A 15,169-nucleotide genomic window follows, 5' to 3' on the forward strand; every position below is an offset into this window, starting at 1 on the left:
CATTGAAGTAAAGATTGAACTTGTATTTATAATATAATATTACAATTATAATATGTATAATACATGTATTATGTATTTATAACACCTGGATAATGAGCATCTTTCAATTAAGCGTTTCACATTCTCTACTGGTTGAAATGAAGTCTCTAATTTGATGAAATACTACACCTATCCTGTGTTTATCAAATCAATACAGAATAAGGCAATTAGACAAAGAGATGAACCGGTTTTAGAGTATTTACAAGATGCATAGGAAGTGTAGTGTACTGTTTTTAAAAATTATATTTCTGTATACAGTTGAAGTCAGAAGTTTACATACGCTTATGTTGGAGTTATTAATGGACACTACTCTGTTATAAACACACGTATTACTATTTAGTTACATATTAGTGAATGGACACTACTCTGTTATAAACACACGTATTACTATTTAGTTACATATTAGTGAATGGACACTACTCTGTTATAAACACACATATTACTATTTAGTTACATATTAGTGAATGGACACTACTCTGTTATAAACACACTATTTAGTTACATATTAATGAATGTACACTACTCTGTTATAAACACACATATTACTATTTAGTTACATATTAGTGAATGGACACTACTCTGTTATAAACACACTATTTAGTTACATATTAGTGAATGGACACCACTTTGTTATGAACACACTATTTAGTTACTTATTAATGAATGTACACTACTCTGTTATAAACACACTATTTAGTTATATATCAATGAATGTAGACTACTCTGCTATAAACACACTTACTGTTTAGTTACATATTAATGAATGTACACTACTCTGTTATAAACACACTATTTAGTTATATATTAATGAATGTAGACTACTCTGTTATAAACACACATATTACTGTTTAGTTATATATTAATGAATGTACACTACTCTGTTATAAACACACTTACTGTTTAGTTACATATTAATGAACGTACACTACTCTGTTATAAACACACTATTTAGTTACATATGAGTGAATGGACACTACTCTGTTATAAACACACTTGTTACTTTTTAGTTACATGTTAATGAATGGACACTTAAGGTATTACCCTATTTTTATTTTATTTCAAAAAACAGAAGAGCATTTTCATAATTTTATTTACTGGAGGACATATGACAAAAATGTTTAAATAAATTGTGTTCAATCAATTTTATTAGTGGAGTGCCTTTGTTACAACTATGAAACAGAAAGCATATGTGTTGGAACATGGTAACAGCTTATTTTTATAACTACCCCAAAATACCAAGATGCATGGTCAAGTGGTTAAAAGATAAAAACATCAGCAGCCTCAACATCATTATATGTGCCACGTGGCCTTGATAAATAGTGAAACTCAGCACAAAAGCAATAAAGGCATTCTATTGAATATAAGTGTAGATATGACTGCAGATTAAAATAGTAAATTATTGTCAGCTCGTGCTTGTGTGTATCTTCACTCAATGGCATCAGTTGGATTTCATTTAGCTGTTATCCCTTGTCCTAACAGTTGACACAACTTTCACTTGCTTGACACACTTTGACATACCTTTGTTTGGTTATAGTGCGTAATAGTCTTCTTTTTATTGTGTTCCTGTCATCTTGTCATTCTTCAGCACCTTTGTGGAGTATAACGGTTGTTCAGGTGCTTTATTTTGCACAGAGGGAGGGGGCGCACGTCTAACTTTGTTCATTGTGCCGGCCACAAGGAACTTGTTCTCCAATGACAGTGAAGAAGTTGTCCATGGTGACATTACTCCCCTTGCCTCATCCCCACATTCTTTGACACTCGCTCACCTGCTGCCTGATGTGTATTGAAAGCCGTTCAGCATGTACAATTACTCACGCTCTCACTGTGTAGCCTACTCCAAGTAGGCCAGAGTAGGCTGATGAGACTGCTTTGATTCGGTGGATGGATATACACTGTAGGGTCAAAATGACTGCTTTAGCAGTTCTAGTGTTAAGGAACAAAGGGTTCTACAAGTTGAGCTTAATCAGACTGCATTGGAACAAGGCAGTCTAAGACGCATTTTAATAAGACAGTATTCTACTCCAATGCACTCTTGTTCATGCCCAAATCCTGCTGACTAAACCACACGTAGGACCCATGGCCAAAGAGTCTATAAGGGTAAGAGTTCTATGGCACTCCAGGTTTATAGCACACAGGGAGACACTCAAACACGTTCCTCAGGCTGTAGCAACCGATAATCTCCTTAAAGGTTTTCCTCATCTCCTGGCTCCTGAAGGCGTAGATCAGAGGGTCGATCACAGAGTTACACATGATGAGGATGAGGTACATGTTGAAGTGAGACATGAAGCACACACAGTACAGGTTCCTGGGGCAGGAGATCATCAGAATAAGGTGGAGGAAGAAGGGTGCCCAGCAGACGATGAAGATGCCCAGGAGGATTGTGAGAGTGATGGCTCCCTTCATGCTGGCCCTCTGGTGGATGGAGTTGTACCCTGGCAGAGCCGCGATGCGCTTGACATGGGAGCGAGCCAGCATGAACATGTGGCTGTACAGCGAGGCCATAAGCACCAGCATGGTGAAGAACATGGACACCAAGCAAATGATAACAGGTGTGGTGTCGGAGTACATGATAAAGACAATGCCACAGCCCGTGCAGAAGGTCCAGATGGCTCCGATGATGAGAGCGGCCCGTCTATGGGTCATGATGCTGTGGTAACGCAGAGCGTAGAAGATGGTCACATACCGGTCCACAGCGATGGCCAGGAGAGAACACATAGACGCCACCACTGATATACAGATCATGGAGTCAAAGACGTTGTCCATCTGACGAATAAAATGGTCGTCCACAATGAGCTGCCGGTTGGTCAGCAGGTAGATGATGATGGTCTCCCAGGCGTTGGAGACGCTGACCAGCATGTCGGCCACAGCCAGGGAACACACAAAGAAGTACATGGGGGAGTGGAGGTTCTTGTTCTTGATGATGGCGCAGATGACCAGGATGTTCTCCAACAAACTGATAATACCCAGGATGAGGAAGACCTCTGTGGCGATGTTGAGCTGCTCACAGGCCTTGGGTTTGGTGAGGAAATTAGGGGCCACAGTGGTGTTGGGGTTGTAGTACAGCTTGCTGGAGTTGGCGAACCGAGCCCACATCGGCAGAGACATGGTCGTCATTTCCTCCATAGGGTTCATCTTTATAGCTTTGAGTTTACCTTCAGCTCTCTCTCTTTTCAACTCACTGGCACGTTGTCAGGAGCATCCTGTTCCTATGGGGAATTAAGAGGAAGAGGATTTAGTATGAGGGACAGGAATTAACTTTAATAGATACTATACAGTGAGCTCGAAAAGTTTTTGGACAGTGACACATGAGTTATTGTTTTGGCTTTGAACCCCATATTGGATGAACCATTTAGAAATTACAGGACTTTTTGAACATAGTTCCCCCATTTTAGGGGCCAAAAGAATTGGGACAAATGAACTTATATGTGTATTAAAGTAGTAAAAAGTTAAAGATGCACTACGTAGAAATCGCTCCGCCATTTCCTGTTTGCTAAAATTCTAATAGTTCACCTAATTTCTGTTGATGTGAAGAAACAAACAAGTTTAGTGTAGAGAATCATTGTACCATCTAAACCACTGTGAAATATGTTTTCCATGACCACAAATATTGTATTTTCTGCTGTTTGAAGCTGGTGTACAAAACTGAAAGTAAAAGAAGCAAAAACTAAACTTAAAAACGGGAAGCATAGAAATAGTGCACATAGAAGAGATTATAACCCTTCTTAGTCTGGCTTTCAGTGACACACATACAATATGCAGGCACGTCTCCACTAATGAATGTAACTGTGTCCTCACGTAGCTCTTTTCTGTGCTTCTCTGTACACTAGTTGGTGTAAATGAAAATCCATGTATGTATTTGTGGTGTTCAAACCTTCACAGTAGTCACATGTACAGGGTTGCAGTTGTGATTGTCCATGTGATATGGCGACTGCATCGCCCGCAACCGCAATGCTCTCCAGAGGGTGGTGTGGTCTTCCCAACGCATCACCGGAGGCACACTGCCTGCCCTCCAGGACAAATGCAGCACCCGATGTCACAGGAAGGCCAAAAAGATCAAGGACATAAACCACCCGAGCCACGGCCTGTTCACCCCGCTATCATCCAGAAGGCAAGGGTGTCCTGGAGGGCAGGCAGTGAGCACCCAGTGGTGTGTTTGGTAGGGTGTACCACCCTCTGTAGCGCCATGTGGTCCACGGCGGTGGAGTTGTTGTACCAGGCTGTGATGCAGCCTGACAGTATGCTCTAGAGATGGTGCTCCGGTAGAACACTGAGGGCCCTCAGGGACAGGCCAAATTTCTTCAGCCTCCTGAGGTTGCTGAGAGTTGCTGTTGTGCCTTCTTCACCACGGTGTCTGTGCGGTTTGACCGTTTCAGCATCTCTGAGATGTGTACGCCGAGGAATGTGAAGTTATTGACCGTCTCCGTGACAGCCTCGTTAACGAGGATATGGGAGTGTCCAGCCTTGTTCCTTCTGAAGTCCACAATCAGCTCCTTTGTTTTGCTAAGGTTGAGGGAGAGGTTGTTCAGGCAACTTTGTCAGGCTATTGATGGGACTTTTGACAGATTCTGAAAAGGCACGTGGAGTTTTCCAAAAGGCACCGAAAGGACTCTCAGACCATGAGAAACAAGATTCTCTGGTCTGATGAAACCAAGATTGAACTCTTTGGCCTGAATGCCAAGCGTCACGTCTGGAGGAAACCTGGCACCATCCCTACGGTAACGCATGGTGGTAGCAGCATCATGCTGTGGAAAAGTTTTTCAGCGGCAGGGACTGGGAGACTAGTCAGGATCGAGGGAAAGATGAATGGATCAAAGTGCAGGGACATCCTTGATGAAAACCTGCTCCAGAGCGCTCAGGACCTCAGACTTGGGTGAAGGTTCACCTTCCAATAGCTCAACGACCCTAAGCACACAGCCAAGACAAAGCAGGAGTGACTTTGTGACAACTGTCTGAAAGCCCTTGAGAGGCCCAGCCAGAGCCAGGACTTGAACCCAATCGAACATCTCTGGAGAGACGTGAAAATATCTGTGCAGTGATGCTCTCTATCCAACCTGACAGAGCTTGAGGGAAACTCATCAAATACAGGTGTTTATTTTAATATGTTAAATGTTTTATTTGTCACGTCAGCCAAATACAAGAGGTCTAGACCTTACTTGAAATGCTTACGTACAAGCCTTTAACCAACAATGCTGTTCAAGAAATAGAGTTAAGAAAATATTTACATAATAAACTAAAGTTAAAAAAATATACTGTACATAATAGTAACAATGCTATATTTCAGGGGACACCGGTACTGAGTCAAAGTGCGGGGGTACACGTTAGTCGAGGTCATTTGTAAAGTGACTATGCATAGATAATAAACAGCGAGTAGCAGCAGTGTCCCACAGTGGGACGTCTGTTTGTCTTGTCCTGCCCCGTCCCATGTATATATCTTTTTCTTCGTATCTATTTCAAATATATGTTTTATATATTTTTTATTTCAATTTCCATCTACGGACTGAACATACTCTCCTGCAACCAGCCTTACCAATGTGGTACGGATCTGCTATTTTTTACACTTTAGAACCGGAACCCCCATAAGCAGCTAGCCAGTAGTCAGTTAGCCACTGCTAGGGGTAATCACCGTTAACTCGGACATCAGCCAGCCTCAGCCCGGTCAATTCCTGCCAGCCTGCACAGCGCGATATCAACCCAGAGCTTATCGAACTGCTTTTCCTCTACCCCACCTCCGGATTCCTACCGCAAGTTCTGAACCTTTACACCGGATCACCGCAGCTAGCTAGCTGCTATCCGAGTGGCTACTCCTGGCTAATGTTTCTGTCCCAAAGAAAGCACCAGTTAGCCTGGAGCTAGCCTCAAGCTAGGCCCATCTCCCGGCTAGCTGAAGAGGTCCATCAGCCAATTCTTGGGCTACAATATCTATTTTGTCAATTGGCCTGGACCCTTTTACTGCCGACACGGAGCCCCACCGATCCATCACGATCTGCTGACGTAACCGTCCGAGGGGGTTTCCAACAGGCTCTTCCGTTGCGACGTCCCCCAAAGGCCCATCTACTAGCCTGCTCTCCCTGGCCTGCTAGCTATCTGAATCACCATGTCTCCAGCTCACCCAGCTACTCACTGGACCCTATGATCACTCGGCTACACATGCTTCTCCCTAATGTCAATATGCCTCGTCTATTGCTGTTTTGGGTAGTGTCTATTGTCTTACTTCACTGTAGAGCCTCCAGCCCTGCTCAATATGTCTTAGGGTTAGGGTTAGCCCTTTTGTTCCACCCCCCACACATGGGGTGACCTCACCTGTCTTAAATGGTGCTTCTAGAGACAAAACCATTGTCACTCAATGCCTAGGTTTTCTTCCACTGTATTCACATCCTACAGTACCCTTGTCTGTACATTATGCCTTGAAACTATTCTTCCGCGCCCAGAAATCTGCTCCTTTTACTCTCTGTTCCGAACTCACTAGACAACCAGTTCTTATAGCCTTTAGCCATACCCTTATCCTACTCCTCCTCTGTTCCTCTAATGATGTAGAGGTTAACCCAGGCCCTGCAGCCCCTAGCTCCACTCCCATTCCCCAGGAACTCTCATTTGTTGACTTCTGGAACCGTAAAAGCCTTGGTTTCATGCTTGTTAACATCAGAATCCTCCTCCCTAAGTTTGTTTTATTTACTGCTTTAACACACTCAGCCATCCCGGATGTCCTAGCCGTGTCTGAATCCTGGCTTAGGAAGGCCACCAAAAATCATGAAATTTCCATCCCTAACTATAACATTTTCCGACAAGATAAAACTGCCAAAGGGGGCGGAGTTGCAATCTACTGCAGAGACAGCCAGCAGAGTTCTGTCATACTATCCAGGTCTGTGCCCAAACAATTCGACCTTCTACTAAGTCTCTCATCATTGCCGCTTGTTATAGACCCCTTCAGCCCCCAGCTGTGCCCAAGACACCACATGTGAATTAATTGCTCTACATTTATCTTCAGAGTTCGCACTATTAGGTGACCAAAACTGGGACATGCTTAACACCCCAGCCGTCCTACAATCTAAACTTGATGCCCTCAATCTCATACAAATTATCAAGGAACCTACCAGGTACAACCCTAAATCTGTAACCATGGGCACCCTCTTAGATATCATCCTGACCAACGTGCCCTCTAAATACACCTGTCTTCAACCAGGATCTCAGAGATCATTGCCTCATTGCCTGTGTGTGTAATGGGTCCGCGGTCAAACAACCATCCCTTATCACTGTCAAATGCTCCCTAAAACACTTCAGCGAGCAGGCCTTTCTAACCTGATCAAATACTTATGTCAGGCAATAAAATGCAAATTAACTTCTTGGATATAGGGGGCGCTCTTTTAATTTATGGATAAAAAAACGTGCCCGTTTTAAGCGCAATATTTTGTCACGAAAAGATGCTTGACTATGCATATAATTGGCAGCTTTGGAAAGAAAACACTCTAAGGTTTCCAAAACTGCAAAGATATTATCTGTGAGTGCCACAGAACTCATGCTACAGGCGAAACCAAGATGAAACTTCAACCAGGAAATGGGCAGAATTTTGAAGCTCTGTTTTCCATTGTCTCCTTATATGGCGGTGAATGCGCCGGGAATGAGCCTGCCCTTTCTATCGTTTCTCCAAGGTGTCTGCAGCATTGTGACGTATTTGTAGGCATATCATTGGAAGATTGGCCATAAGAGACTACATTTACCAGGGGTCCGCCCGGTGTCCTTTGTCTAAATTGGTGCGTAATCTACAAGCTGCACGCAGTCATCCAGTGATTGAGAGGAGAGAGGAGGCTTTCAATGAACAATATATCATGAAGAGATATGTGAAAAACACCTTGAGGATTGATTCTAAACAACGTTTACCATGTTTCAGTCGATATTATGGAGTTAATTTGGAAAAAAGTTTGGCGTTTTGAAGACTGAATTTTCGTTTTTTTTTGGTAGCCAAACGTGACGCACCAAACGGAGCAATTTCTCCTAAACAAATAATCTTTCAGGAAAAACTGAGCATTTGCTATCTAACTGAGAGTCTCCGCATTGAAAACATCTGAAGTTCTTCAAAGGTAATGATTTTATTTGAATGATTTTCTGGTTTTTGTGAAAATGTTGCCTGCTGATGCTAACGCTAAATGCTACGCTAGCTGCGCTAGCTGTTACACAAATGCTTGTTTTGCTATGGTTGAGAAGCATATTTTGAAAATCTAAGATGACAGTGTTGTTAACAAAAGGCTAAGCTTGAGAGCTAGCATATTAATTTCATTTAATTTGCGATTTTCATGAATAGTTAACGTTGTGTTATGCTAATGAGCTGCGGGGATAATTACACTCCTGGATACAGGTTTTTTTCGTAGCTAAACGTGACGCACCAAACGGAGCAATTTCTCATAAACAAATAATCTTTCAGGAAAAACTGAGCATTTGCTATCTAACTGAGAGTCTCCGCATTGAAAACATCTGAAGTTCTTCAAAGGTAATGATTTTATTTGAATGATTTTCTGGTTTTTGTGAAAATGTTGCCTGCTGATGCTAACGCTAAATGCTACGCTAGCTGCGCTAGCTGTTACACAAATGCTTGTTTTGCTATGGTTGAGAAGCATATTTTGAAAATCTAAGATGACAGTGTTGTTAACAAAAGGCTAAGCTTGAGAGCTAGCATATTAATTTCATTTAATTTGCGATTTTCATGAATAGTTAACGTTGTGTTATGCTAATGAGCTGCGGGGATAATTACACTCCTGGATACAGGTTTTTTTCGTAGCTAAACGTGACGCACCAAACGGAGCAATTTCTCATAAACAAATAATCTTTCAGGAAAAACTGAGCATTTGCTATCTAACTGAGAGTCTCCGCATTGAAAACATCTGAAGTTCTTCAAAGGTAATGATTTTATTTGAATGATTTTCTGGTTTTTGTGAAAATGTTGCCTGCTGATGCTAACGCTAAATGCTACGCTAGCTGCGCTAGCTGTTACACAAATGCTTGTTTTGCTATGGTTGAGAAGCATATTTTGAAAATCTGAGATGACAGTGTTGTTAACAAAAGGCTAAGCTTGAGAGCTAGCATATTAATTTAATTTAATTTGCGATTTTCATGAATAGTTAACGTTGCGTTATGGTAATGAGCTTGAGGCTGTATTCACGATCCCGGATCCGGGATGGCTCGACGCAAGAAGTTAATTACTTAAAAATCATACAATGTGATTTTCTGGATTTTTGCTTTAGATTCCATCTCTCACAGTTGACCTATGATACCTATGATAAAAATTACAGACCTCTACATGCTTTGTAAGTAGGAAAACCTGCCAAATCGGCAGTGTATCAAGTACTTGTTCTCTCCACTGTAGGTGTCTGGTTGGATTGTAAACTCTCCTTCCAGACTCACATGAAGCATCTCCAATCCAAAATTAAATCTAGAATCGGCTTCCTATTTGCAACAACGCCTCCTTCACTCATGCTGCCAAACATACCCTCGTAAAACTGACTATCCTTCCGATCCTTGACTTCTACGATGTCATTTACAAAATAGCCTCCAACATTCTACTCAGCAAACTGGATGTAGTCTATCACAGTGCATTTTGTCACCAAAGCCTCATATACTACCCACCACTGCGACCTGTACGCTCTCGTTGGCTGGCCCTCGCTTCATATTCATCGCCTAACCCACTGGTTCCAGGTCACCTATAAGTCTTTGCTAGGTAATGCTCCGCCTTATCTCAGCTCACTGGACACCATAGCAGCACCCACCAGTAGCACGCGCTCCAGCAGGTATATTTCACTGGTCATCCCCAAAGCCAACACTTCCTTTGGCCGCCTTTCCTTCCAGTTCTCTGCTGCCAATGACTGGAACTAATTGCAAAAATCACTGAAGCTGGAGTCTTATATCTCCCTCTTTAACTTTAAGCATCAGCTGTCAGAGCAGCTTACCGATCACTGCACCTGTACACAGCCAATCTGTAAATAGCACACCAAACTACCTCATCCCCATATTGTTATCTATCCTCTAGCTCTTTTGCACCCCAGTATCTCTACCTGCACATCTATCACTCCAGTGTTAATGCTAAATTGTAATTGTTTCGCCTCTATGGTCAATTTATTGCCTTTCCTCCCTGCTCTTCTACATTTGCACACACTGTACATAGATTTTTCTATTGTGTTATTAACTGTACGTTTGTTTATGTGTAACTCTGTGTTGCTGTATTTGTCGCACAGCTTTGCTTTATCTTGACGAGGTCGCAGTTGTAAATAAGAACTTGTTCTCAACTGGCCTACCTGGTTAAATAAAGGTGAATTTGATCAAATAAAATAAATAAAAAGGGGGTGATGTCAATGTAAATTGTCTGGGGGCAGAAGCTGATAACTTCTTGGTGACGGGGCAGTATTTTCACATCCGGATGAAATGCATGCCCAAATTCAACTGCCTGCTACTCAACCCCAGATGACAAGATATGCATATCATTAGTATATTTCGATAGAAAATACTCTGAAGTTTCTAAAACTGTTTGAATCATGTCTGTGAGTATAACAGAACTTATGTAGCAGGCGAAACCCCGAGGAACAACCATTCAGATTATTTTTTTGTTGTTGAGGTCACTCTCTTTTCAATGGGTTTTCATTGGGACCTTTTTGCAGTTCCTACCGCTTCCACTGGATGTCACCAGTCTTTAGAAATTGGTTGAGGTTTTTCCTTTTTGTAATGAAGAAGCCCTGTTCAAAACGAGGGTCACTTCAAGTGTACTGTTTGTTAGAGGCACGTGACGAGAAAGGTAGCGTCAGTTTGTTTTCTTCCTGTATTGAACACAGATTATCCCGTCTTCAATTTTATCGATTATTTACTTTAAAAAATACCTAAAGTTGTATTACAAAAGTAGTTTGAAATGTTTTGGCAAAGTTTACAGGTAACTTTTGAGATATTTTGTAGTCACGTTGCTCAAGTTGGAACCGGTGTTTTTCTGGATCAAATAAATGGAGATTTTGGAAATATATCGCCGAAATTAATCAAACAAAAGGACCATTTGTGATGTTTATGGGACATATTGGAGTGCGAACAGAAGAATCTCGTCAAAGGTAAGGCATGATTTATATTTTTATTTCTGCGTTTTCTGTCGCGCCTGCAGGGTTGAAATATGTTCTCTCTTTTGTTTACGGAGGTCCTATCCTCAAATAATAGCATCGTTTGTTTATTTGAAAGTCATTTATTTGAATTTGGCGCTCTGCATTTTCTCTGGCTTTTGGCCAAGTGGGACGCTACTGTCCCACATATCCCAGAGAGGTTAAGGAATCTTTTGGTCCTAGACTTGGCGCTCCTTTACCGTATGCTGTGCTGTAGCAGAGAGAACATTCTATGACTTGGGTGACTGGGGTTTTTGACCATTTTTTTTGCCTTCCTCTGACACCGCCTGATATAGAGGTCCTGGATGGTAGGAAGCTTACTGGGCCGTATGCACTACCCTCTGTAGCATCTTACGGTCAGATGCTGAGCAGTTGCCATACCAGGTGGTGATGCAACCGGTCAGGATGCTATCGATTGTGCAACTGTAGAACTTTTTGAAGATCTGGGGACCCATGCCAAATCTTTTCAGTCTCCTGAGAGGTAGAAGGTGTTGTCGTGCATCCTTCACAACTGTCTTTAAGTCATTTAAGAACAAAGTATTACTCCAATGACGGCTTACCCAAAGGCAAAAGGCCGCCTGCGGGGACGGGGCTGGGATTAAGAATATAGGACAAAACACACATCACAACAAGAGAGACAACACAACACTACATAAAGAGAGACCTAAGACAACAACATAGCATGGCAGAGCTTGTAGTGTCATACCCAAGAAGTCTTGAGGCTGTAATCGCTGCCAAAGGTGCTTCAACAAATTACTGAGTAAAGGTTCTGAGTACTAATGATATTTTCTTTATACATTTGCAAAAATGTCAATAAACCTGTTTTTGCTTTGTCACTATGGGGTATTGTGTGTAGAGTGATGAGGAAAAAACAATTTAATCAATTTTAAAGTCTGTTAGGTAAGAACATGTGGAAAAAGCCAAGGGGTCTGAATACTTTCTGAATGCATCGTATAACGTTGAAGATATGACGTTGTTTCAAAGGTACAAATTCACTATATTTTACAGAAGGTTGTCAATTTTGAAATGTGGTTACCATGATGAAATGATCCTGTGGTTGAAATGTTACCCTCAAAACATTAGTTTACGTTGATTACTTTTTTCAAATCCAATGTATTATCCACATAGATTTAACATCACAATACTAACTTAACCAGTTTGTGCCCAGTGGGAATGAAAACAAAACACATGTAAAACAACATTTTCAAATGCTAGAGGTCAATAGGCCTTCACACACTGTCAAAATATTGACACATTAAGTGACAGGTGAAATATTGCATTTTATAAGCGAGACAAACTATAAAATGCTGTGCAGAGAGAGAGTTGTAATTTCTGTCCCAAGGATGTCTATCAATCTATCGATAAGACAAAACACTCTGGTGCTGGTGCTGGATGAATCAGACCACATAATTAAGCCAATTGGTGGAAATGACTAGAGGGAAATGGCAACAAATTGTCTGAGGTAGAAACAGACTTCCTACATCAATGTGTTCACCTTTAGGTTCGTGGTTGGCTGTAAAATTCACCTCACATGGCATTTGATGGAGAGAAAAAAAACGACACCACACCGGACAGATTCATTGGTAATGTCCCTGCATCCGCCTCAGAGTAAGACAACAGTTTAAGGCATGATTTTAGGACTGGCAGGGAGAGAGAGAATACGTGGATGAACAAACCAGGAGGGAGAGAGAGAGAGAGAGAGAGAGAGAGAGAGAGAATACATTGATGAACAAACCAGGAGGAGAGAGGTGTTTGCAGGGTTTACTTGAGAAAGGAATAAACCGGGATGTTCCTCTTGGACACCTGGAGATAAATACAACATGCTGGGACAGGGACTGAACATGTGCTCGTTTTTCCCCAACCAGCGAAGCCAGGACATCACATGAGAGCTAGAAGCTTCATTAATCATCAAAGGATGTCTTCTTTTAAAGAGATCCCTGCTGCTCAGCCCTACACAGTCCTCTCTTGGTCCATAATCAGTAATATTTTCAGTGTATGAGTGCAGATTTAGGTTCAGTTTAGCTGTTTAGATATAAGATAAGACTAGTGGACATGACCCTAGATCAGCACTCCTATTCTGAGATCATTTCTAAATACTGTGTGGCGTACAGCAGGTCAGCCACCAGGGGGAGACCCGTGTAGGCCTGGAGACAGATGGAGTATACATACAAAGTGATGGCTCCATCTGCTGGACGTGCCAGGTCTCGAAGGGCTCTCCTGGCCAAGACTAATTGGGGCTGATTGGGGATTAGTGAGTAATCAAGGGCTGATTGCTCACCAGCTGTACAACTCCCATCATGCTGCCAGAAGGGAGAGACTGGGGGAGGAAAGGACTCCCATATAGTTGGGGACAGTACCAGGAGGTAACAGGAGAGAGTTCAGGTTTTGATCCCCACAGGATACAGTAAGACCCGGAGCCCAGTAGACGATATCTCGGAGAGGGTCTCCTCACTTTTGAAACTGAGCTACTCCTACTCTGTCCATGTCTGATCTGTGTAAACGTTTTGACCCAACCCCCTGGTATGCCACAAGTGGTGGAGAATGTGAGCACTCTTATAACGTGGTCAGATCAGGGTTGATATTTACGCAGCATCAGCATGGACGAGTTGATAGCTCAGTTCATCCGGGCCCAACAAGTCCAACAGGCGGTTCAGGAACGAATGTTGGAGGAACAGCGGCTACAAAACATCCTCCTTATTGAGGAAATCAGGAAGCTACAAGGAGGAGCGTCTATTGAATCACATCCAAATCAGCTTTTAATCAGGTTAACAGGAGATGACGTCAGCAAAACCTACCTCTGTATGTTTGAAAGGACAGCACTATGGGAAGGATGGCCAAGGCAGAAGTGAGCCAGTCTGCTGGCCTCGTTCCTCTCTGGGAATGCCCAAAAGGCAATTCGGACCTGAACGACGAACAAGCGGCTAACTCCGATCACCAGGGGATGGCTCCTAACCAACGTATCCACCCCCTCCACCCTAGACAAAGTGGTCTTGGATCGCTTCCTACGGGCACTACCCCACAACATGCTCACCCCAGACTTTGGAATGCCTCCTGGAAGCAGTGGAGACGCATCAGAACACTCAGGCCCTGCTGAGTGGGAGCCGGCCCGAGCCGGTGACCTGTTCGAGGAGACGGAAGGACAGCCCCACTGCACTGTGTACCCCAAACCGACAGTTGGCAGGGCCAAAGGACCCCAAACCCGTGGAGAGATGCCTGGGGTAGGGCCGACCCACCAGCGACAACCCCAGGTAGGTGGAGAACAAAGGAGGTGTTTTGAGTGTGGCGCCCAGGGGCACATTGCCTGGAATTGCACGGCTAGAGAGGAGTCGATGCCATCAGCAAGCCCGGGAGTCTAGGTGGGTCACGCAGTGAACTACGTCACCTCCTGTTGGGCACACCACGAATCAACTGCACCCATGGTCCCAGTGAAGGTGACGGACACAACACGGAAGCTCTATTAGACTCCGGTAGTATGGTTACCCTCATAACCACGAGTCTGCTGAATCAGGATACCGAACGTGGTGTTCAAGGGGACACAAAGCAGTATTAAACCGTATAGGCCAACATCATGATGCCACAAGGGAACTGCCAGATGATGGTGGGTGCAGTACCAGAGTTGCCAGTACCTCTCCTAGTGGGACGAGATTGTCCGCTGTTCATGGCCCTGTGGGGGCATGAGCTGAGGAAGAAGGTACGAGCCAGCCGAAGACGAAAGCGAGGACGACCCATCGCCTGTGTGGCCCGGAAGCAAATGGTTGATCAGCCTGTATCTATGGGTCCGGAGTCGGAGGGGGTGCCGGAACCCGACCACCCCTGGGGAACCACGGGAGGAAAAGCCCAGCCTCCCCCTCATTGATTTCGAGGGGCCAGTCGAGACACCCCCTGGGGGCCAACTGAGGGGACAATTCGGGACGGCTCAGTGGGAGGATCCTAACTAGAATGCCGCCGCAGCCCAAGTGATAGCGGTGGATGGACTGCTACTTCCGGGGGTGAGTGACTGGCGATTCCCC

At 43.5% G+C, this 15,169-nt stretch overlaps 1 protein-coding gene across 1 annotated transcript; it reads right to left on the reverse strand.

The window, feature by feature from the left end:
- Nucleotides 1-1,176: 1,176 nt before the first annotated feature.
- Nucleotides 1,177-3,239, reverse strand: LOC112246109 (melanocortin receptor 5-like). The gene has a single exon (XM_024414380.1). The coding sequence runs from the start codon at nt 3,169-3,171 to the stop codon at nt 2,146-2,148; it is 1,026 nt and encodes a 341-aa protein (XP_024270148.1). The 5' UTR covers nt 3,172-3,239; the 3' UTR covers nt 1,177-2,145.
- Nucleotides 3,240-15,169: the final 11,930 nt, after the last annotated feature.

This window comes from Oncorhynchus tshawytscha, linkage group LG13, assembly GCF_018296145.1.
Source record: "Oncorhynchus tshawytscha isolate Ot180627B linkage group LG13, Otsh_v2.0, whole genome shotgun sequence".
Taxonomy (NCBI): domain Eukaryota; kingdom Metazoa; phylum Chordata; class Actinopteri; order Salmoniformes; family Salmonidae; genus Oncorhynchus; species Oncorhynchus tshawytscha.